At 39.9% G+C, this 25,943-nt stretch overlaps 1 protein-coding gene across 1 annotated transcript in view; it reads left to right on the top strand.

Annotated features, from left to right (window-relative positions):
• Positions 1-25,943, top strand: part of Myo16 (myosin XVI) — a 335,766-nt gene that overhangs the window by 83,148 nt on the left and 226,675 nt on the right. The window contains exons 6-10 of the mRNA XM_051181974.1: positions 3,304-3,428; positions 11,681-11,806; positions 15,809-15,884; positions 16,633-16,786; positions 23,277-23,427. Of these exons, the coding sequence (XP_051037931.1) occupies positions 3,304-3,428; positions 11,681-11,806; positions 15,809-15,884; positions 16,633-16,786; positions 23,277-23,427 (632 nt within the window). The remainder of the gene's footprint in view (positions 1-3,303; positions 3,429-11,680; positions 11,807-15,808; positions 15,885-16,632; positions 16,787-23,276; positions 23,428-25,943) is intronic.

Raw genomic sequence — 25,943 nt, forward strand, 5'->3', positions numbered from 1 at the left:
GTCTCCCCTGAAGTGGTCTTTCCATCTTTCCTTTCTCCTCTTGAAGCTCCTTCCTGTGACAGTCTGTGGGGCCACACTTATATTCCCAGTTCCTCACATCTTAACTGTTTCTGGGCTTTGTCCTTGAGAAGGTCCTTCCTGGATGGGGCAACATGGGTGTTGGTGAGCTTACCCTTTGCTTGCTTTGCCTGCTCCCAAGATCACTGCTGTGACTAAAATGGCCTCTGAAACCTTCACCCCATGTTAGTTACTTGTGCATCTTGAGTTGGATGTCAGAGGGTATGAAATATCTTGTCCCATGTGAGAGATATTATTCAATCTCACTCTGTAGTCATTATTTACAGTTACAAAGAGAACACATGCATCTGAGTCTTATTTTATTCTTGCCAGCCCTTCTTGTCTAGTTGTCACAAAGTCTTATGGCAAAGCATTTGGAGAAGTATAGAGGACACATAGTGCAAAGTCCTCTTAAGCTCAGGAACACTTACATGGACAATTCAGCTGCATCACACACTGTGACACCAGCCTCATACAGAGGAGGTTGAGTTTCCACCAAAATTGCAGATCTTCTGGAAAGGCAGTTGGGCAAAGTTAGACAGATAAAAGACTGACTTAAAGTAGTAACACAATTCCAGTTACTCATACTATTCATAATCAGCCAAGATCACTGAGCAATAACCTCGGTGTCATATAACTTGTGAGTTTTGGGTAATGGATTTTCCTTGATTCTTAAATTTAAAAAAAAAATACCAGATTCCTTCCAAATAATAAATATAAAGAATCGTTAGGCTTATTTTCTTCTAGAAAACACTATGAACATAAAACTTGATTTTTTTTTAAATAATAAAGAAGGGACAGTGGAAGTTGAGCCCACTCTCCAGCCCTGACTAGGGTGGTGGGAAGGAGCTCTTTCATCTTGGATGGTATATTCAGAAGCAGTTAAAGACACTTTGTTGGCACAAAGAGATAGAATTCCTGTTGTATTTGGCTTAGCACAAAGAGCCTTCCTCTTAAAATTATAACAAAGATCTAAAAAAATCACACTTTGGTTGGCACCAGATTTTATTCAAAATTGAGTTAAAATCAATATAATGTCAAAATATTCCCCTGTGGTTTCTTGGTAACAGGGACAAGAAATAGGCTGTTTGAGTGTAGACAGCCTTCAATAAGAAGCAGCATACGTCTGTGTTTTAACCTGTCTTTCATCTTTGCTGTATTCTAGATTTATGATTTGGTTTTAATTAGATGTTGAAGGATGTTTCCTGGAAATGCCCACTTCAGCAAGCACAACAGCATTGTGGAATTTCACCAAGTAGGGGCTCCTTAGAGTTTTCCTGTTGCTTCCTCTGCAAATCCCAGTGCTGATATCCATGGAACATTTTCAAAAATGAAATTATGTGACAAATTCCACAGTCCTACAAATGAAAGTGGAGAGACAGTTTTAGTTGTTTCTCATAGGCCTCACAGCCCCTGTGAGACAAAAAGATGCCTGCTGGTTCTTCCAGCAAGATGTATGGCTGTGTGGTGATCAGAAGGTGAGGCACAACCAGCGTTCCTCAGATCTGGATTTCTGTTGACACAGCTCTATGTTTCACCAGAGCTAGCTAGCAAACAGAGCTCACTTCTGTGAGTTCTTATTAAAAAGCAAGGGTTATTCTGTGTGAGCCATGTGTTAATTCGGCATAGAAATTGATAAAATAACATCCCTCAACCCATTCTTTCAAATTCAGATGTCAAGGCAGAGGACAAGTTAACCTGCCTACGTTGGCACAAAGAGACATCTACATGGACAGATGCAGCATTTCAGTTTAGAGGCACTCCTTTGGGGAACAGATATGGGGAGCCCACTGAGGAAAGAGGAAGTATAAATGGCCACATACTTATAGATAATGTACTTGCCATGGCCTCTGCACCAAGACATGACTTAAAACTGTGACCTAACCTTGGAATTTGTTGTTATCCATGCGACCGAGGATGCTGAAGCTAAAACAACTTTCTCAAAAGTTGGCCTGAGAAATTAAACCTCATACTGTGCATTTCAGGATTCTTACTGTAAAAACAGTGCTTGGATCCACCGTAGGGTGCTTTCCTTGGATGTTTGTAGAAAGGACTCAATGAGACATAGACAATGTTTATGACAATAGCTAGTTCACAGATGGCACTTATAAGTAGGAAGTATCTCACTGTCATCATCACCACTCCATCAATATTACCATCACCACCATCACTACCATCAAAATCGCTATTGTCAACAGCACCATCATACTCATCATTGCCACCGTTCTCCCCACCATCATTGTTTTCTTCACCTCTGCTTGGAAAGAGCCTTTCCTCTTTGGAATCTTATTGTTCAAATGGCTGAGGGTTATGGAGCCCAGATAACTTTCTCAGAATTGAACTAGAAAGTGAATACACCTCACACTGACCTATCAGAAGCATCAATCACCCCAGGAAAGGTCTGTGTCTATGAAGAAATGGTAGGAACAAGAAGTACATAAATGAGAAGATGGGTTGCTAGGAAATCTCAGGAAATAAATGCTGAGAAAACTTGTGAGCTGAAGTAAGGGACCTATGTCTGATGCGTGAGCCAACACTATCAGTCAAGGATGCTGGTGTTGCACTCTGTGTCTATCCTGGTATGAATTTCCCTGCCCTGTTCAGCTGAAGCAGCCTCTTAAACTTTTATACTGAAATAACTTTACATATACAGAAAAGTGTCAGGGTCCAATGTGGTCTGAAGCACACCCCTAATGCCAACACCAGTGCAATTTGTCATATTTGTCAGAACTCCTAAGTTCACATACATAAGGTATTGCTCTGAGTTTTAGATTTTCTTCACGGGCTGCTGATTTCTCAGAAGTAACTTTGCTTGTCCAGGATACTTCACTGTATTTATGAGCAAGTATTTCTGTGAAAAACTCTAAGCAAACAAAACCAATAACCTTGCATCTTTTTTTCAATCTGATTGACTTAAGTGTTTGAAGATACTTTTGACTAGTGTGTGTGGTCAATTTATACCAGTATATTAATTATATTAGTTTAGTAACTTAGATATTTCTGAACAGCCTACTATGTGCAAACATCCTATCATATTAGAGGAAATGGCCAGTCCAAACTAAACTTTTTGCCAGGCAGGCTATAATTATGTAATTCTTACAATAGGACGCAATCAATGAGAAACAAGTCTTGGGTATAGAAGGAGAGTTGAAAGGGGAAGAGGGCCTCTGAAAGAAGTATGTTAAAAGACTACCTTGTCCTGAATCCCAACCTCTGCTTTGGAACTAATGGGTCTTCTTTTCCCAGGGGTGGACCTCAACTCGCTACGTCAGATAAAGCTCCAACGACCCATGAGCATGCTAACAGATATCAGGCACTTCTTATCTTCAGGAGGAGATGTCAATGAGAAAAATGATGATGGAGTGACACTGGTAAGTGTGTACATATGTCTAGAAATCATTTACATAGTTGAAGTTGATTATAAAACATGTAATTGGATACAGTTTACTGTTCAAAAGGGTGTTTTAATCATAAAATAATACACATATGCTCTTTGAAGATATCTTGGAAAGCAGAACTAAATAGAAAAGAAAATACAGAGTATTTATACCATGGCCCAGAGAGACCCTATGCATACTAGTTGATATATTTTCTTCAACCATCTCTACATATGACACTCTTACAGGTTTAAAATACAGTTTATGTGTTGTTTTTGTCAATGTGACTTTTGAGGTGGAACTTAAAAGAAAAAGACTTTCAATTTAGCTCTAAATGAAACAAACTGTGGGTTACCTTTCTAATTAATTCACTTTATAAGTTCAAGCAAACTCTTGTTATATTTCACTGGCATCAGAAACAGCGCAATAACTTAACAGTAAATGATCATGGGGTTGAGAGGTGGCTCAGCATAGAGGGGTACTTGCTACTCTTGAGAAAACTAAGATTCAGTTTCCAGCACCTACTTGCTAGCCATTAAAGTATCATTTTGTTTTATTGATGGAGGAGACTTTAGAAGAAATCTCAAGTTCTCTGTTCGCCCTATCCATGTGATGGAGTAGGCATCTGACAAATAGAAATGGCAGCCACCTAAAAGGGGTTGTTGGAACAAGGAAGGTGAGATTGGTTGAGGGTGGAGTGGGTCTCTTGGCCATCACCTAGGAAGCATTAGCTAGTTTGAATATTTGAATCTGGAATCCTAAATCAGAAAAGGAATTTTCGGGGCACAGTAGCAATGTTGACAATAGTGAAGTCATCAGTTTCACCCACAAGGAGAGAGGGTCTAAGATAGGGGGATAGAGATGAGGGACATCCGAGTCTGGGGAGGAGACCAGACTGCAGCTGGAGGAGATCCAGGAAGAGAAAACAAGGTGGCAGCTGAGGGCTGGCTGTGAGGTGAACCCTGGGCTTATCCACCTTGGATGTGGTCTTCTAAAGGACAGTTGGTGGGCCAAAGGCGAGTGGGGTAGGATGGTCAATTAATGATTCACATATTGCACTGAGTAGACAAATCTCCATATGATGGAAGTGCAGTACAGCCTGGTTTACAATGCCCTAGGCAATATTGCAACTCTGCTTTTGAGAAATCACTGTACAGGCACCTGCCCCAATGCCAGTTAAGACCCAGATTGCAATCTGTGGAAAGAATGCATACAAATCCATGTACAGCAATCATTTTAATCCCTTCAGTTTTGCTGTGCTTTGTGATTTTGCTTCTTATTGAACAGAAAGCACAAAAGGTATAAATGGTTTTCTGTAATGACTGAATCTCCTGGATGCCATCTGTGAGCTTTGAACAAGACAGCAGCAATGGACAAAAGTCCAGGAAGCTGTCAAGGAAATCATGGCAGTTAATCGGGGTCTGTCTGAGGCAATTCTGGAGTCTGAGTGGGATCTGTTTGTTGATGCTTGCCTTTGCTGGGAGGTTTTCATCTATGAGGTGTGTGGTGCTTTTCTGCCTATTGTTAGACATTGTGATAAGAAAACACCTTTGTCTACAGATCAATTTCTTATACTGGGTTGGAATGTCATTTGTGGCTAAAAATGAGGCATAATTCCTCACAGTTACATGTCTGTGTGCAGTCAATCAAACTTTTGACAAACCATTCAGTTGCAATAATCTGCTAGCACAGTGAGTGGCTTTTGTCTGCCTTTGCCTCCTTTATTAAAATATCCAAGAGAATAGTCACATGTGGGCCTTTAAAATGATCTGTTAATTTAGATAAATATTCATGAAAATTAGATAATACTTCAGAAATTAATGTTAGTTTCTAAAGAAATGTTTATTTTTTATGTGTATGTGTGAGGTATTTGTGTGCACTGTGTGCATGCAGTGCCTGCGGAGTCCAGAGGAGGGCACCAGATCCCCTGGATCTGAAGTTACAGATAGATGGGAACAGTGTGGATGCTGGAAATCAAACCCAAGCCCGCTGCAGGAACAGTAAACACTCTTATTTGCTGATCACCTCTCCAGGCCTCACACGTTTGTAAACACTGTGTTCCATAGAATATGAAAAGCAAGTTTTCAGTTCGAGTGCATACATTTTCCTTGAAAAATATCACTATAATCACTAGCCCTATATTTCAAAGACATAAGTTCCTTCTCTATTTTTTGTTGTTGTTTGCTTTTCTGACTGTTACTTGTAGTACAGGTTTATATTTTTAAGTGAAAATAGATTTTTTCCATACAATATATTATGATTGTGGTTCTCCTCCCCCAGGCCCCCCAGATTCTCCCCTAGTTTACCACCCACTCAAATCCACACCCTTTCTCTCTCTCAGAATATAAAGAGTCATCTAAAGTGACAGTAATAATAATAATAGTAATTATTCTTATTTTTATTAATATAAAATAAAAACAAACCAGGGTAAGGTAAAGCTAACAAACAGTTTTTAAAAGCCAGAGAAAAAGCACTGTATTTTAGGCAGAGGATTGACATCACATCTGGCTACTGAGATAGGCCTAGTTCCTTGATTGGGTGGTAAATATCCAGAGAGGCAAATGTCATGTACTGTTACTTTGTCTCCCTTTTTGTGTTGGTGAAGAGGTGAAGGGTCAACACTAGTCTCCCCTTTGTTTATTTACTTTTGAGATGTGGTCCTCTCACTGAGCCTGCAGCTCACTGATTTGACTGGGCTGGCTATGTCCTCAGCAGCATGATGTAGGGGCGTTCCTCCACAGCTGGCTTTTTATGTGGGTTCTGGGGTTTGAACTCAGATCCTCATACTCATATGACAAGCACTTTATCAGCTAAGCCATCTTCCCAGCTCTTCCTTCACTGCCACCATTTTATTTCAACAGCACTGGGCTATCTTTTTTTTCTTGACAGCCTTGTCTACTCTATGCAACACGGTGTTCACACACAGCCTCAATTTAAGGTTAGAATGCCTGGTCCTGCAAAGTAACAAAAACACCTATCTCAAGCCAGCACTTATGGATCATCTCTTCCATAATTACATTTGACTACCATCTGGAGTCACCCATGGGCCCCTTCTGAGGATCATATTTTAAATGTAATGGAAACAGCATGCACAATCACAAAGAAAACCAGTCATGGGAACTTTGTAGAGACTCAGCTGGCCTGCACAAAGCTCAGGTTCCACAGCCAGCACTGCATAAGCTGGACACCCAGAGAGTGCTGGAAAAAAGAGCAAAGAGGTTCAGATTCCTTGACTACACAGCAAGTTCAAGGGCAGCCTGGGGTGAATGAAACTTGTTCTAATAAAACAACAACAAACAAGTCCATGTTGATGGAGAAATATTCTGAAATTGATGCATATGCTCTTCTGTGTTCTCTATCCCTGCACCTCTTTCTCTCCTCTCCCTCCCTCTCTTCTCCCTTCCTCCTTCCCTCTTTCTTTCTGTCTCTCTCACACACACACATGCATATCTTGTTATGAGCAGTTTTCCCGCTAGTCTGATCCCAGAGCTGGGCAAGCCCTAAATAACACACAGAGATGCTGTATTTAGTTATAAATCTGTTGGCCAGTTACTAGGGTTTCTTACTGGCTAGCTCTGTCTTAAATATTAACCCATTTCTATCAATCTAAGTGTTTCCATATGGGCTTATCTTACAGGAGAGAGGGTCCAGACTTTCTTCTCTCAAGTCTCTTCATTGTGACTCTCCTCCTACATCTCCCAGAGTCCTCCTTGTCTCCTAGTCCCACCTATCTTGCTTTCTTATTGGCCAACAGGACTTTATTCACTATCCAATAAGAGAAACATCTCCTATCATCTCCTCTTTTCTGTCTAAATTAAAAGAAGAGTTTTAACTTTAACATAGTAAAATGTATAGCAAAACAGTTTACAAATAAGAACTATAGTTAACAATATTTAGTTCATTAACATTAAGCAAGATTTAAAGAAAATATTCTGTCATCTATCCTCATCCATCCTATCTTTGTGAGTCTAATGTCTTATATGTAACTTATCTTTAATCATAACTAAGGAAAACTATAACCATAACTATCTGTCTTCAACTCCATCAAAGACCACAGAAGGATAATATATACACTCTAGAAATCACAGAGACAACTCACCTGGTCAGTCACCCAAAGTTCTGTAATGTTCTATCTTTAGCCTATAGGCCATAGTGTGTTTGGCAGATTCCTTAGAAAGCAGGAAACTGTAAGCTGTTCACCTGTATAGGCAGTTTCTCAGTCACTTTTCTCTGTGTCCTGCAGGCTGTCTGTCAGATCCTTCCATGAAGGAGGAACCCTGTAGCAATGTCCATCTTGTTTCAGTAATCACTTTTCTGTGGGTCCTGCATGTCCAGGACCAGTCAAACAGTCTAGACCAGAGCAGTATCTTGCCCAAATGACTAGTCTTGCCATATTGGAAGTAAACTCCATAACAAGATTCTTCCATGTCCAACTTCTTTTCTGTCACAGGTGCTATTGCCAGGAGATGTTGTGTCTCACTGTCAAGAAAAACCCTAAACCATTTTAAATGCCATATTCTGTAGGTCTTCAAAAGGTTTGAACAATACCTATCCATTTGAAATATATCTCTGTATATCTAGAAAACCTAACTAACTTATCTATATGTTTATCATAGGTAACAATCTACAATCTGTACTTAATTCTACATTACACTTTAAGTGAGCTATATAAACACAATACCTAAACAAGAGGAGAAATATATTTATCATAAAATTGACCTTTAATTTGTATCAATAAATGAAAATCCATTCCAAAACAAAATATTCATTTCAGTACCATAATCCCCTTTTTACCTTTAAAAAGAGATTGGTTGTGGTCATTAACCATTTATAACCAACTACATTTAAATGAAAACAAACACTTACAAACAATATTTAAGAACGTGGGCATCATTCTTTCCAAACTACTTCTTGTTGGTAGCAGGTGCTGTCTTGGAGATCCTAAGAAGATGCAGAAATCCTGGCTGTAGTGGTCTGCAAGGCTGCCTTGTCCCAGTTGTTTTGAATGTTTGGATCACTTGAGACACTGCTTCAGGGGATCTTGCTTGATTAAACCATGTTAGTCTGAAAGGAATCCACAGCTTTTCATTTTTTGTGGAAACAAAAATAGAAATAAATTCTTTTATCCAGTAACCTGTCCTTAGACTTAAATTTGGAAGTCAAAGCATTCTTTAAATATATAAGTTGGATTAATTTAACAGCATTGATAATCAAGTGTATTTTAGCAGTTGTTGGTCCTGCCTTAGCAATTGAGTGATTCAAAGACAACATAATAGCATACAGTATCCAGACTCTGTGTGTATTTCCCATCTTTAGGTAGCTTTTGTATTACTTTACTTATTTTACTTCTATTTTTTCACATTTTAAGACAAGGTTTCTCTATATAACTTTGGGTGCCCTGGAATTCACTCTGTACACCAGGCTGGCCTTGAAATCACAGAGATCTTCTGGCTGCCTCTGGGTGCTAGAGTTAAAGGCATGAGCCACTACACCCAGCTATTCTCTTCCTTCCTTCCTTCCCTCCTTCCTTCCTTCCTTCCTTCCTTCCTTTCTTTCTTCCTTTTTTTCTTCCTTTCCTTCTTCCTTCCTCTATTTCTTTCCTTCCTTCTTCCTTTCTTTCCTCCTTCCTTCCTTCCTTTCTTTCTTTTAAACTACTTTATTCTATTTGTTTTTCTGTCCCAAGCCTACATATATTTTTAAGCACACTGTAAACTTTTAGAGGGTTTTCTTAATCTGAATCTGTCTTTACTGTAAATCTTTATTTTTTTTTCTGGCCACAGGTCCTTAATCTGCTAAACAACAGCATTGCTAAAATTAAAGCAGTAGCTGTTTTAGCTGCTGGCTTTACAATATGGCAGTTACATTTATGGCCAGCACTGAGAGCTGTGATCACTGCCTTGGGCTGTGCTGTTTGTGCTACTGTCCAGCAGAATGCTGCTAGCTTGGAGATGTGGAGCAGACTGCCAGCTGCTCATACACACCATTGAATTTTTAGCAGGATTTGCTGCTTATGCTGAGTCAAGAAATCTCCCTTGAAGGACCTGCACAAATCTCTGTTTGTCTCTAGCAAAACAGAGCCAAGAAAAATGCTGCTATCAAGAAGCATTCTTTTATATCTAAAATCCCTTTTTAAGCTTTTGCCAAGTTTTAAGTGGAAGTTCTTAGTACCCACATTGTAGATGCCATTTTGTCACAAGCAGTTTTTCTGCCAGCCTGGTCCCAGAGCTGCATCAGCTCCAAATAACACACAGAGATTATTAGGTATTAGATATATTATTAGATATAAAGCTATTGGCTAGCATTTCTTATTGGCTAGCTCTGTCTTAAATATTAACCCATTTCTAACAATCTATGTATTTCTACATGGTCTTATCCTACCAGAGAGAGGGTCTGGACCTTCTTCTCTCAAGTCTCTACATCTTGACTCTCATTCTACATCTCCCAGAATCTTCCTTGTCTCCTAGTCCAACCTATCTTGCTTTCTTATTGGCCAACAGGGTTATATTAATTAACCAATAAGAGAGAGTTCTGGAAAAAAGAGCAAGAGGTTCAAATTCCTTGACTACACAGCAAGTTCAAGGGCAGCCTGGGGTGAATGAAACTTGATCTAATAAAACAACAACAAACAAGCCCATGTTGATGGAGAAATATTCTGTGTTCTCTCTCCTTGTCCTCCCCCCGTCTCTCTCTCTCTCTCTCTCTCTCTCTCTCTCTCTCTCTCTCTCTCTCTCACACACACACACACACACACACACACATCTTGGTCAATGAGAAAATGGAAACCTTTGTTCATTTCACCTTTTAGATGTAGAAGAATTGAGAGTCCCAATAGAACACCCTATACTGAAGCCACAGGCTACTAAACAAATGAATCAATTTCTCAAGGACTGATCTTTCACTGATTGTTAGCATCAGCCTTGTGTGGCATGCTCATTTAAAGTGGCAGGGGTGACAAATCTTAAAGAAGACCAACTCAGTGAAAAAGAAGGCTTCAAGTTATACACAGATGTGATGTGAGGCACAAGCAGCTAATATCATGGTGTCTGGAGAGTGATCCCTATTTTCAGACAAGCAGAGAGGCAGCAACAGACCCTCTGGTACCCAGATGGGACTGTGGATTAGCTATTGTATTAGAAATTAAATCTCCAGAGATAGTATCACTTCTAGTGTTTCCTTTAATTTTGCTGTAGGTTGAACTACTAGGAAAGACCCCATGGCTGGAAAGGATAGTATTCCAGAACAGTCTGCATGACCTTGATGACAGGACTTGTAGATACTGTTGTGCATTACTCTGAATATCCACACGACTTTCTTAAAGTTCCACTCTGTATCACCCAGAGAGAGTCTTAGCCAGAGGCCTACAGTCTACCTTGTAACTAAATTGTTTTCACTATAATTAGGTGGCACCAGAAATGAATTTGCCTGCCCCAACACTTTATCTATCATCCCTGAAAAGGCTGTTTTAACCCTGGGTTCTGGTCTTCTAGCTCTTTCCATGACTGGGACCAAAACCTATTAGAGCTATATGCTTAGGCTGTTTCTGCTGTACCCCATCTATGTGCCTCTGGGCTTCTGGTTACTTCCAATTCAAAGAGATGCTGAAGTGGCGGTATATACAAGTGGTTAGCTTGTCCTAAAATGATATAAGCCAGCTCAAAGGACTCTTGAACCAGTTTATCATAATCATATGGCATATCTCACTGCTAACTTATAGTTGGGACAGACAATTAGCCTGAGACAGACAACAGAAATTCACCAATACCTCAGGAATTCCCAGAATTCCTGCTGCATATTTCCTGTTTCTGTGTTGGCTTTTGAGTCACCCCGTTCAGCACCAAGGACAGTTCTTGAGTCTAGGAACTGGTCAGCAAATCTTTGACAGGTGGGCAGGAGTCATTAACCATGGGGTTGGTGGGTGTGCACTTTTAGCAGCTCTGTTGACTGTGGAAGGAGCTCAGGGAGAAGTGGGGATTACCTGAGAAAGTATACACTGTCCGCCAGAAAAGAAATAGTGAAAAACTATGATTTATTGACAATTCATAGTATTTCTTTCAAAATGTGCTAATGATGACTTTTGCAAGCCAGTACAATTATATACCTGTGTTTATTTAATTTTTATACTGTCATGTTTCAGATACAACAGTTAATTAAATAGCTCTGCCTACATTATTGAACAAATGGTGTTGGTGAGACTACTTTTTTTTTTTTTTTACAAAGGTAGAGTAACAAAAATGTCTATGTTTCAGCTACACATGGCGTGCGCAAGTGGCTACAAGGAGGTGGTGGTACTTATCTTGGAGCATGGTGGGGACCTCAATCAGGTGGATGATGGGTACTGGACACCTCTGCATTTGGCAGCCAAGTATGGCCAGGTAATGTGGCTTTCCACATCCTTTCTGAAATATTATTAACAATTAAAAACAAACTTCATATTTAACTTTTATTTGATTCCAATTTATATGCTAATCATTATATAATTTGACTCCTAATGGTATCATCCTACTGTACACATAATTTAATAAGGAAAAATATTTGCTTTCCCAAGGGCACATGAAACTTCACCCTCCTTTGAGCTTGCGCATCACAGTTAAACTGGCTGGAGAAACACTCAAGAGTAGGGTTAATGCTGTTTTCATACTACAATGCTGGAGAGCCAATTATGCAAGTCTCTTAGTGTTCAGTTTGTGTTTTACAGTTAGTGAATCTAAAGTCAAATTACATTTTTATGTCCCGTTTTACTCTGAAAATTATACTTCATCTTAACAAATAGATGATGTTGAAATAACTACATTTGTGCTGCTGTGGCCATTACACAAGAGAAGCACCTCAGGTGATGAAAAATTTGTTTTGGCTCAGACTTCCAGAGGGGTCAGGTTGTAGTTACTTGGATCTACACACTTAGGTGGAGTGTAGTGCCAGCAGGGACATCTTCGCTGCATGTGGTTTATCCACCTGTTCCAACTCCACAAGTGAATTGAAGAACTACTGGGAAATGCTACTCTCTGACTTAAAATAAATCCAGACAAAAAGAACAGGAAAATGGATAAGACAAAATGTTTACCTTCTCATGTTTTTACCTGATTGTGACTTTTCAACAGAAAACTAGATTTCCAGATTTGCCTCCTTCCAGAATAGGCCCTAGAACACATTGTTTGCAGTTAATTTATCATCACTGCCCCAGGAAGGGCTGACCCTTAGTTTTTAAGGAAGCACACCATCCTGGAAGAGAGCTAGCTGCTCTCTTTAGGAATAACAACACTTCTCACACAGTGTGACCCAGCTTGCTACTGTACTAGGCATGCAGTTTTGAGTGTCAGTGGTAACCTGAGACCCTGACCTGCCACCTCATGGTCTAGTGAGAATCTCAGGTGCTAGAGCCCAAGTCAACAGTCAACAACAGTAGGTGGCAGCTCTACCCACCTACTCCATTTACTCATACACACACTTCCTTGCTGGGACTGTGCGTGAAGAGCATGTCAACTGTGCTTTTGAATGAATGGAGTTTTTTCTACAGTAAGTGCTGAGAAGGAAAACAATGTTCTTGTTTAAACCACCTTTCTGTAAAAGTGTGTTTCCTTGACTGCTGGGAGTGCAAATGCTTTCAAGCATTTAGGCAACTGCATTGCACAATTGCTGGTTGGTTTCTAAGACATTCTGGGTGTGATCTTACTTCAAAGCATTTTAAAGTCAGCAGTTCAGCTTAAATCTCTTTGTACAGAAAACTTGCTTCTTCATGTTTTTGCTAGTAAGACTCTAACAAAACAGCAGTTGCATTCTGGAGCCACATGTTCTTTGTGATTTTACCTATGTATAAAGTGTATTTTGATCACATTCATCCATCCTTCTTTTTTCTTCTCCTCATTTCTAATTTTGTTAGGGTTGCTCAATATAAATTAATGTATGATAATCCATTGCTTACAGAAGAATGGGTGGGGTTTATTTACTGGAACTCAAGAACTTATCACTGAATACACCACTGATGAAAATGCCCCTCTCCTACACTCTGGCAACTAACTTCCTCGTGGAGGAGAAGGTTTCTAATATAAGTGAAAGGTTGTTACCATTCCTGTCATGTACTCATGTAAATCACTTGGGAGCTACATTTTATGCTCCCTCGTGAGTTAACTGAGCACATGGAGAATTTAAATTATAAACAGCGATTAAAGACCTCTTGATTTAGGCAGGAACCAACTGAGAATTCATTCACTGCCTGTTACTATAGGTTGACTATGAAATGTACCCCACAAGATATGTGTTGAGGGTGGTGGCATTAATGGGAGGTCCTGGAATGTTTAGAATATGATTTCTAGCTGGAGGAAATGGGTCACTAGATGTTGAGGAGGAGGAGAAGAGAGTACTCCTTTTCAACATTTAATGTAGAAGTGTCTTTCCTGTGTCCTGACTGCCATTTGATCCCAGTAGAAATCATGAGTCCAAGGAATCCTCCCTTCTCTAGGTTTTCTTTGTGTGGATACAGGTTATAGTGACACAAAGGTAACTAATGCAGGCAGTTGGTGCCAGGAGTGGGGTGATCTCTGTGGTCATATCTGAAGGTGTGGCCTTCAAGCCCTTGGGACTGAGTTGTGGGAGAAGTCTGAAGAAATTAGTGTGAGATTCTAGTGGGTGGTCAGAGGACCAGAGACAAGTGTGGACAGTATAAACTATGACCATCTATGCCTGAGCCTAGGAATGTTAAGTAAGGGTGAAGTCAGTGCTTAATTATGCTTTAATTAACTTAGGAAAAAGCAGACATGTTATAGTCTTTCAATGTGGTTTCACATAACCAGAAAAATAAAAGAATCTTAGTAAACCCCAACAACTTGGATGATTCTAACACATACAGAGAAGTCATAAAGTAAGGGTAGAAACAGGCACAGCAGGATTTAATTTCCCAGGTCACACTCAGAATGTGCAATGTGGTGCCTAGGAAGGCTTCTGACTACACTTGCACATAAAAAAGGGTAGTGACAATGAGATTTAATTCCATGATGGTGATCAGTTCTGGGAAACTGGGGTCAGGTTAGAGACATGCACAAGGATACACTAATGGCTTTCTTTTAGAAGCTGACTGGGCCAGCTAGGTGGCTCAGTGGGTAAGGTGATCTCCATGCAGGCCTGATGACCTGAATTTGATTCCTAGAACTCATTCACATGAAAGGATAGAACTCACTCCCAAATGTTGTTCTCTGACCTCCACACTCACATACACACCACACACACACACACACACACACACACACACACACACACACACACACACACACAATAATAATAATAATAATAATAATAATAATAATAATGTGGAAAACAACAGCTTTTGTTTAATGAATGTCTTTCTGTGTTATGTATGTCCACAGATGCTTTTCACACATTTTATATAGTTTCTCTGCATTTACTAGGACTTGAACCCATCTCAACTATACTAGACAAGTGCCCTAGCACTGGGCTATGCTCCTGCCTCTGACTCTCCTGTCTTATGGGTGTGAGTGTGTTTCCTTGTCTGTGCAAAATGACTATTGGCTTTTAATGCCATGTGCAGCATGGTGACAGATGTGTGGTGACAACAAGCCAAGACTTGGCCTAATGGCTGAAGTGAATAAGAAACAAAAGCAAAAAAAAAAAAAAAAAAAAAAAAAAAAAAATGACGTCTCCACAGAACATCAAAAAATGTATAATAATAATAATAATAATAATAATAATAATAATAATAATAATAATAATGCCCTTTTCATACCCTCAGAAGTTAAGCCCCACTTGCTAAATATTTTTCCTAATATATAAGTTTAGTAGTTTGATTGTATGGTGTATTCAGAGAAGAATGTGGGAATAGTAAAAATGCCAAGAAGAATTCTATCCTCAGTCTCCAGCCATGCCAGATGCCTTGCAAGAACAGCAGATATGTGCACCCACAGTACACTCAGAGATTCCTGATGAGTTGGTGCCCTGAATACTCACTGATGGTTCTCATTACCTTGGGTACTCAATGGTAGTCTTCAGTGCTCTGAGTACTCACTGATGGTCCTCGGTGCTCTGAATACTCACTGGTGGTCCTCATTACCCTGGGTACTCACTGATGGTCCTCAGTGTCCTGGGTACTCACTGATGGTCCTCCGTGCCCTTGGTACTCACTGGTTGTCCTCATTACCCTGGGTACTCAATGATATGTCTTTATTACCCTGGGTACTCACTGATGTGTTGTAGATATTTGCAAATGATCCTCAGTACCTGGGATATTTAGTGATGCTTTTCAGCCCTGAGTATTTGCTGATGGGTCCTAGGCAACCTTGGTATTTGGGGATGTGTTCTCAGTATCCTGTGTACTTACTGATGGGTCCTTCATGGCAGTTCTGATAGAAGCTGTCTTTATGCTGCAGACAACCCTGGTGAAACTCCTTCTGTCACATCAGGCAAACCCCCACCTTGTGAACTGCAATGGGGAGAAGCCATCAGGTAGGTTGAAGCATGTTGGGAGCCTCTTCTTTCGACATGGACACTATTCACCCATCACTGGTACAGTAAGAAATGTGAGTGGACATCTGAACACCCACAGCTCCAGCAGGGTTTGCCTCATCTGTGTTTGTGGAAGGGTGATAGCAGTAGGTAGACCCATCACCTTCCTTTCACATAGCTTTTACCCATTGAACCACACACACAGATCACCCCATGCCATTCCAAATCCTATTTTTAAACTTGTTACTTTATGCTACCTATTCACTTATTATAATACTTATAGTCATAATTTTCTGTGTGAATATTTAGATTTAAAGAAACAGAAGTCAATAGACTGGTGCTCACTTGGATGCCCAAACTCTTGACTTGTTATTTCAGAAGTATAAGTACTTCTGAAGATATCGATAAGCTTTTCTGTCACTAAAATGTTCCTACATCTATTGCTGTCTGTTGATTGACTTGGTGTGTTGACTGTTATATCCTCAGTTCACCCACATCTACATTACTTAGGGGGAACGTGGCCCTGTCTGACATCCCTACTGTGGTTAGATGCCATTGCCTGGGTCCGATGTCCTCTCTGTCTTGTAGATGTCACTGCCCATGTCTGACATCCTCACTGTGCCTTGTAGATGTTACTGTCTATGTCTGATGTCCTCTCTGTCTTGTAGATGTCACTGCTCATATCTGACATCATCTCTATCTTGTAGATGTCACTGCCTGTGCCTGACATCCTCACTGTGTCTTACAGATGTAGCTGCCTCTGAGTTTATCGAGGAAATGCTTCTGAAAGCTGAGATTGCCTGGGAAGAAAAGATGAAAGAATCAACATCTGTCTCCAGCTTAGTACAGGAAGAGCTGTATGATGAGATCCTTCATGACCTCCCACATCTTTCCAGTAAGCTGTAAGTACTTTCATCCCATTGGGTTGCAGTAGCTAGACAATGCTCTGTAGGCTTGTCTCCTCTCTCCTCTCTTCTCTCCTTTCTACTCACCCACCATTATATAGACAAAAGTGTCTGTTTTTCAACCCAAAGTGTCATAAGTATTGTAGCTGTTTGTCAGCACATTTACCATAAAAGTCAATTGCCGACGATGAGTTCAGCATTAACTAAGGAAATTAATGTGGCCTCAGAAGGTATCACTACAAGATCAGGCTGTTACTTTCCCATGGTTCTGACAGCAAAGATGATATACTAAACATTCTTCTAGATTTAAGCTAAACTTAATGTAAGCTTTTCAGTGATTATCATAATAGTGGACTGTCCTGGAGTAGTAAATGCAAATGTACCTCATTTTTCTCCTAAACATAAATTTAATAATTGTACATTATCCACCCCCCAAAAAAAGGGTGAAAATTGTCATTGCATTCAAGTTTTGAAAAATTAATGGGAGGCTAATAAGAGGCAGTTCACTCTAACTAGTCTATTGGGGGTTAAGTGTCCTTTGGACTCATAATATGGTCACTATTTTCACTTTGAACACTTTGGTTCTCAATGACTTAATGTATCATACAAACTCATATGAAGCTCCCCAGATAGGAAAACCAGAAATCACACTAACAGTTACTGTGGCTGCAGAGAGAGGCCAATGGGAATGGACTTCTCGTAGATAAAGGGCTTCTTGAGAGGGTGAAAGTGTAGTTAAAAATGGGGATGGCTGTGACAGTATCTGATCCCCTGTATCTTAGCATTGTGTTATGCCTTTCCAAATATATAGACAGCAAAACATAAACAAGATTGGGGCATCAACAGTCCAGCATGCATTGAGAAAGGGATCCTGGGATCCTAACCAAACCTAAACAATCAACAACTCATGGGATTTAGAGAAGGAAAAGCACCAAAGAGTGGCTCACCCAGGCTTCTATGGAGCTGTCCAGACCATGGCCATACAGCAGTGAGTCACACAGCAAGAAGACATGAGTGTGGAAAGGGGTTCTTCAAGGAAGACAGGATATGACAAGGGTAGAGGAGAATAGAAGGTGTGAGGGGGAGAGTAGCAGAATTCTCTGAGTACATGTATGAAAGAAAGTGTCTATGAACAAAATTAGTCAATAGAAAAGAAATTTTCAAAAGGATAAACAAGATTATCTAGTGGAGACGAACACACACCTTTGCCCTGTCTATAGTTTGGTTTTTTGTGCTTTATTTTATTTTAAAGATGAAACAGAATGTTCATTTCTAACTGGTGCATTTCATGGGGTTTTTTTTAATATATTGACTAAACAATGGATTAAACATGTTACAAACAGAATAATCAATGGCTTGTTTTGTTCTACATGATTAAAGATGAGGTTTAATTACATTTTCCTCTCTGTGAGGAAAGGGTAGAATATGGGGCCAGCGTGAAGTTGATATCTGGGCACTTTTCACATTTACTTTTGTAATTTTTGGTTGTGACATATTTTACCTGGTCATTTCTACTGCGGGAATATATATAATGTGTGTGGCCTGACTGGCCTTGCTTTTATTATCCCTGTGTTTGTGGAGGCTGGCCTGTGAAAAACACAGTATTTCAGTTCTGTTCCTTCTGATTCTCACCTGTAAATTTCTTTTACCAATATTCTCTTTTGTGCACTCAAAGGAAATCTTGTTTGTTGAAGAGTAGAAATTAGAAAGTGCTGGAAATCAGCACACATTAGCCTTGCAGAGAGGAAGTGCCAGGGTATACAAGCAGTGGACTGAGGAAGCAGTGGGGAGATTTGGGCCGGTTCTGCTGCAGTCACAGAAGCTCTTTCTGGGGAGCTAGTGAAACTGCTTCATGATGCCAGGGAGAGGGGAAGGGCGCTCAGAAGTGCAGCAGGGAGTCAGGGCATGGGTAGGGATGACAGAACTGTGAGTCTCTATTGTTATCCCAAAGGTCTTCCTAGATATACTGTACCTCCCCCATCAAGGCTAATATACAAATCATTTATATTTCCATACTGACTAACAGTCAATGATTGTGTCAAAACAAACCACTGACAATGGCACAGTACTTGGGTCCTGCTGACATAAATGGGACCCATCACTTGGGAGGTCTCAGTCATGAGAGCTTTAGAAGGCTGATGAGAGAAACTAGCAAAGATCAGCATAGACCAGTTGAGAATTCTTCAGAATGACAAAATTCAACAGTGCTAGTGTTGAAAATTCTCTTCATATCCAATCATCAGTGAAACACATTCATCAAAATCCCGATAGGCATTTCTGTGAAAATAGACATAGATTCCAAGTTTTGCATGAAAATGCTAAGGGCATTGAGGAGCCAAAAAAAATTTTTTTAAAGGCAAACAAAGTTGGATGCCTCCTGTGAGTTAACACAGAGGCTTCCTGAGACAAGGCATCAATCAAGTCAATACAGTATTATATCAATGCAACACAAGGGAGAACCCTGAAATAGACTGACACACCCGTGCCAGTTGATTTCTAACCAGCACATCCAGCTAATTAGCTGACGAAAGATGGGCTTTGTTCTTAAAATGGGTGCTGAGATACTCAGACAGCTATAAAAAGAAAACTCTGAGCTGTGATTCATGGAGAGCCATGAAACAGGAGGGCACACATAGGGGACCACAGAGATAAATATCCCAGAATCGAACCTAAGGAGTGAACCTTGTTAGGAAAATAGTTCTTAGATTAGACATAAGAAAGGAAAAACTGGAGAGGAAGTATATTGTTATGGAAATGAACTGACAAGAATGTAGGGAGGGAGAAATGGTTCAAGTGTTCAGCTAAGGACTTGTATCCAGAATGTATCTAAAAACAGAGCCCACTCAGCACAAACAATCAAAGGATTTAAACCCACTTTATACCAAGGAGACACTGAGTAAAACTATAAAAGGCTTAAAATGACCAAATCATTTCTGAGAAAGAATTAAGCTGAAAGTATCTCATTCCTAATTTCAAACTATTCTATAAACCTGTTCAATAAGGATGAAACTGGGTTGGCAATGGTCAGAGAAGTAAGACAGAATAGAGTGTACAGAAATAGAATTGAGCCGGTGTGGCCAGCTGGACACACAGTCTGGAAATAGTGGCCTCCTCTGTAAATGACCCTGTGACTACCACATGCCCATGGCTGAACAGGTTCTTCACTTTACACTTGTAGAAAAATAAAGTGTAAGCCAGTAAAGGACAGAAATGTGTGATTAGAAGGCACAAGACCCCACGGAGAGAACAAGGAAAGAGTTCTTCAACATAGGTTTTTCATGTATGACACCCAAAGCACAAGAAACAAAAGCAAACATCCCCAAGTGGGACTACATCACACCAAAAGATTGCTAGGACCCACAATGTGGAAGAAAGATCCAAATCTTGCATGTCCTCTGACCATCACATAATTGGCATGGTCCCATGCACGCACGTACACACACACACAACTAAATAAAATGAAAAATTTTAAATATTTAAGAAAGAGTTGGCATTGTTAAATATTTAAGAAAGAGATAGCATTATAAACCTTATAAATGATAAAGGTAAACATACAAAATGCATGAGGAATTCATAGAACTCAATAGCAAATAACAACAAAACAAAATACGTAATTTTAAAAAGCAGGCCAAAGACTTTAATATTACCAAAGAAAACACACCAACCAGTCTTTAGGAAAATCCCTAAAATCATTAACCTCAAACTAATGGAAGTGGGAACTATAGAGAGATAAGCCCCTGCACCTGTTAGGATGGCTACTACAGAAGACAAGAAGACTTCTAGGGAGTGTAGTGGGAAGGAGAATTGACTCAGACTAGGTTATGGGAAACTGTAGAGGTTGCTCAAAACATTCAAATTCATCTGTTTTGTGATGCAGGAACCCCACTCCCAGGCCTAAACCTGAAAGTGAGACCCTGTGGATGCATGTGGACCCTATGTTCATATCAGTGTAATTCTTAATGAGCAATATATAAAAAATTCCTTGGGGCCCATCCTTAGGTAGACAGGAACTCAGGGACAACTCTACACTGGGAAATCATCAAACTAGGAAAATAAGCCTGCCCTTTGCAACAGCACAGATAAACCTCAAATGTATCCTTTTTAATAGAATAAGGCAAGCCAGTAAACACTGATACCCTATAACCTTGTTCAGGTAGAAAACCGAGAGGCCAATGTGAAAGCTGAGTAGAACAGTACAAGTGGGCATGGAGGTGGGTTTTGGCATGGGTCACAACATGCAGGTATAATATGAATATATTCTGAGGACACATTCAACTTGGTCAATGATAGACCTGTGAATCAATACCATCAAGGTAACCATTGTTCAGTGTGTGCCACGTTGTCATAATGTACACCTTAAATATATTCAACCTTTCATTTAACAGCTAATATTTTAAAATATCAACAATCCCAATTAAAATCACAGTATCACAGTGAGAAGCCATTGACACATTTAATAATTGATTCCAGTGGGCACAAGAAAGAATGATAAAAACAAATTCCCTATGTGACTAGCTAGTTTTACAGGTCTGTAAACTTTTACCACATACCATTGACTTGGAACTGGGGTGGTGGCTCAGGGGTAAAGCATGAAGAATCTAGTTTGGACCCCTAGGATCCCTGTGAAATCTGAGTGTTGTGGTGTGTGCTTATCACCCAGCTCTGGACAGGTAGCAACACATGGATCTCAATTCTAGAGGCTTGTTGGACAGCTAGCTGACCCAGGACAACAAGCCTTAGGTGTAGTGAGTGTAGAGCATTTTCTTAATTAGTGACTGATTGGATGGGGGTGGGTGGATGGACAGCTCATTGTGGTTGTGCTACCCCTGGCATGAATGGTCCTGATTCTATCTGACAGTGGGGTAACCTCCATAGGACCAATCTAGGACCTCTGAGTGTGGGTGACAGTTGTGTGGCTTGGGCAGTCTGTGGGGCCATTGGCAGTAGTACCAGGATTTATCCTTAGTGCTTGAATTGGCTTTCTAGAGCCCATTCTTTTTGGAGGAATGCCCTGCTCAGCCTAGATGTGTGTATGTGTGTATGTGTGTGGGGGGGTGTCCTGCCTCGAAGTGATATGCCAGACTTTATTGACTCCTCAGGGGAATTATTACTCTCTCTGAGGACTGGATGAGAGGTGGGGTCAGGGGAAGGTAGGCAGAGAGGGAGGAAGGGAGGGAGTAGGAACTGGGATTGGTATGTAAACTGAGAAAAGACTGTTTTAAAATAAAAAAGATTTTTAAAAAGTCTTTTAATTCTGTTTAATGATATATATATATATATATATATATATATATATATATATATATATATATATATATATCAGGCTGAGCAAGCCAGTAAGTAGCACTCTTCCATGGCCTCTGCATCAGGTCCTTCCTCCAGGTTCCTACCCTGCTTGAGTCCCTGCCCTCACTGCTTTTGATGATGAACTGTTATATGGAAGTTTGAGTGAAATAAACCCTACCTCCCCACCCCAAGTTGCTTTTGGTCATGGTTTCATCAAGGCAGTAGTCACCCTAAATAGGACAGAGAGAGATCCTGTTGCAAAATAACTAGGTGGAGTAGTAAATGAGGAAGCCACCCTCATGTCAACCTCTGGCTTCCTCACATTCCTGCTCAGGCACACACACACACACACACACACACACACACACACATACCATTGTACTGTATATCTACAATAAATCAATTTTGCTGTGTATGAGGTAGATATACTTAAAGTTTAACAGAATCTCAATCAGCTCTAACAAGAATAATTAGCACTCCTACACATCACATGTCACAACTAGTTGCATGTATTCCCTTGGTAAAAGGGACATGCATTTCTGCTTGAATACTAACACTAAAGGAGATTATTCTTAAATCTTGTAGTAAAGCATCACATTGCAAATTCAGTCATTATTTTTTGGTGAACATTATCAATTCAGGGCTTTCTCCTGCCAGTGGACTTTAAAATGAAAGGTGATGAAGTGCCTTTTGCTTATTTATTTCTTTGCTTTGCTTGAGATGTTTGGAATTTTCACACTTTTTTCTGCTTATAATATGGCTATCGTTAAAATTTTTATTCTAATATTTATATTTCAATAAAAACTCAAAATATCACCCATAGTTCTATATGTTAAATCCCATACCCATTGTATTTTAACTTTCTCCATTTGTTTACAAATCCCTTTGCACATTTAAATGCAATGCCGAGTTCAATTATGAACTTCGAACAGCTTTTAAATTACCTATTGATCTTTCTATTGCAGTTAAATGTATTTCGGTAAACATTATTTTTGGAGTTGAAATGAATGGATTTTTTTTTTTTGAGAAGTGAAACAGAATGACAGGTGAAATGAAGGGAAAGCTTTGCATGTTTCCTGCAGCTTATAGAACATGTTTTTATCTGAGTAAACATACCTTCTGTGGTCCAGCATCCTGTAGCTTTTGATTGATACAACAATGTTAGAAGAAAACTAATTGTTGTATTGATTGTTTTTTGTAGCAGTCCCCTGGTGCTACCAATTGCCAAGCAAGACAGTTTACTGGAAAAAGACATTATGTTCAAAGACACAACAAAGGGTCTGTGCAAGCAGGAGTCTCAGGATGGGCTCCCAGAGGCCAGCACAGTGAGCAGCTGCAGCAAGCAAGAGCAGGTAACCACCATGCTTCTTCAGGTACCCTGTAAGGTCATTCCAATGTCAGCTACCCTCCATTCATAGATAAATGTGAATGCATAGACTAGGGATCTGTTTAAAATTCCTGTCAATGTGGCATTGTACTAGTCACTAATAAATGTAACTGGTTAATTTTAGAGAAGTTTGAATTTTATAGTCAATATTAACCTCTATCTTATTCTTGCATATGTTCAGGTGTCTTTAATTATTAAGAGTATTTCTTTCTCTTTTTTTAGTTATCCAAATATACATAAATAGGTCAAAAGTAGATATGATATTGTAGTGTGTGTGTGTGTGTGTGTGTGTGTGTGTGTGTGTGTAGTCATTTAAGACTGGATACCCAATTTAGGACAGACTTCTTTGTTGTTTTGGAGTGTTATAAGCTTGGGAAACAGACATTAGCATGTCTTATTTTTCTGTGATTAAAATAAATGATTTCCCCATGTGTGGTGCTTTGTTAGTGGCTCTTATTCCTGTTTTAGTGTCTCTAATTTGACATACTATATACTTCATTTTGTTTCTACATACCCTCTATTCTAGTGTCAGTTTTGTTACTGTGAGAAAGAATAGCCTGGCAAAGGCCACTGAACAGACAAAGAAATCCATTTTAGCTCACGGTTCCAAGCAACAGTTGGTCATTTCAGGGAAGTCAAGGCAAGAACTCAGACAGCTAGACAAATCACACCCACAGCCAAGAATAAAATACATCATTGCTCACTGGCTTGCTCTCAGCTAACTTCCCTGCTTCTTAAGCTGTTCAGGATGTTTCCTGCCTAGGAAATGTCACTGCCCACAGTGGACTGGATCTTTCCACTTCAATTAGTAATCAAGACACTTCCCTGTAGACATTTCTACTGACCAACCTGATCTAGATAACTCCTTATTAATACTCTTTGCAGGTATTAACACTTTTTGCAGGTGATTCTATGTTGTGTCTCAACAATGGTTAAAACTAACCGAGATACCTTCTTCTCAGGATTAAACTTTAAATTGCTTTAAATAAATTGAGGAAACCACAAATATTTGGGGAAAAGGCCATTTTTATTGGCATGATTTTGAAGTATTTTCTTAATTGGCTTACAGAGTATGTAGAACTTGAGATCAGTTGAATTTGCCACTAATGAAGGTTACTAACAGGATATTTATGGTACAGTTATAATCCTCACATGCCTTGTAGTTACTGGTTATGTGTGAGTTATTCTGTGTTGGCTTTAATTTGCCTTGAAGCTATTAAATATCTGTCTTGGCCTGGTAGTACTGCAATAATAAATTCTTATTTAATTAAATGAGCACAAACTTGGCCCATTCTTTCATGTAAATGCTGAGATTTGGGTCTCAGTGGAGACAAAATTGTTCTGTATAGCAAACTAATAGATTTTAAATGACCATTTAGCACAGGGTTCTAGAAGACATAAAGCACTCTTCAAAACGAAGACGATGCCACAAGCAACCTTGGGAGGAAAGGGTTTATTTGACTTACACTTCCACATTACTATTAATGACTGAGGAAGTCAGTACTGGAACACAAACAGAGCTGGAGCTCAGAGAGGCAGGAGCTGATGCAGAGGCCATGGAGGGATGCTGTTCACTGACTTGCTCCCCATGGCTTGCTCAGCCTGCTTTCTTATAGACCCCAGGACCCCCAGCCCATGGATGGTACCACCCATCATGTGCTGGGCCCTCCACCATCAATCACTAATTAAGAAATTGTCCTACAGACATGCCTGATCTTATGAAGGCATTTTGTCAATTAAGGTTCCCTCCCTGAAGACTCTAGCTGGTTAAAGTTGACATAAAACTAACCAGCACAATATGTCCAGCCTTGCTACTCTCTGGCATCCCTCTGTGAGCTTCCTGCATTTGGAAATTACTAAGTAGACTCAGAACTTCTACTGTTTTACTTTCACTAACTGCCAAAAGAACACTTTAATAAATGAAGCCAATTGTGACATCCAGCCACTTAAGACCCTGGGCAGCTTTCCCTAACCCTTGGAACTATGTAGCCATTCCTGTAGTCTTCAGGAATTCACTACTATTCCTGCAAACCTGCTGCCCTCTGCAACAACTCACAGCTACGCTGGGCCCTCAAGGGATTCCCACTCATAACCATGGCCCTCCCCTTCCATCCCAAAAGGCTTGTCCTTCCAAACAATTCCTGCTTTCGATGCCCCAAATGAGGACAGTCTAAATTACCAGGGAGCAAACTTTTTCAATGATTTACTTTCTTCTGTGTGTTTTCTGCACTTGTGATTTCTTATTTATGTCCTTGCTTCTCCCTCCAGTAAACTGAGAACACTGAGATGAAAGATTATTACAAGTAAGGTTTTTCCGCCAGCCCACCTGGTCCCACCGCTATGCCAGCCCCAAATAACACACTGAGACTCTTCTATTAATTTAAGTACTTCCATGGTGGTGGTTCTATTCTCTCCAGTCTCTCCATGTTGACACCTCCCTACTACTTCCTCTAATCCTCCTAGTCTCCTAGTCCCACCTAT

The sequence above is a fragment of the Phodopus roborovskii genome, unplaced genomic scaffold, assembly GCF_943737965.1.
Source record: "Phodopus roborovskii unplaced genomic scaffold, PHOROB, whole genome shotgun sequence".
NCBI classification, from domain to species: Eukaryota; Metazoa; Chordata; class Mammalia; order Rodentia; family Cricetidae; genus Phodopus; species Phodopus roborovskii.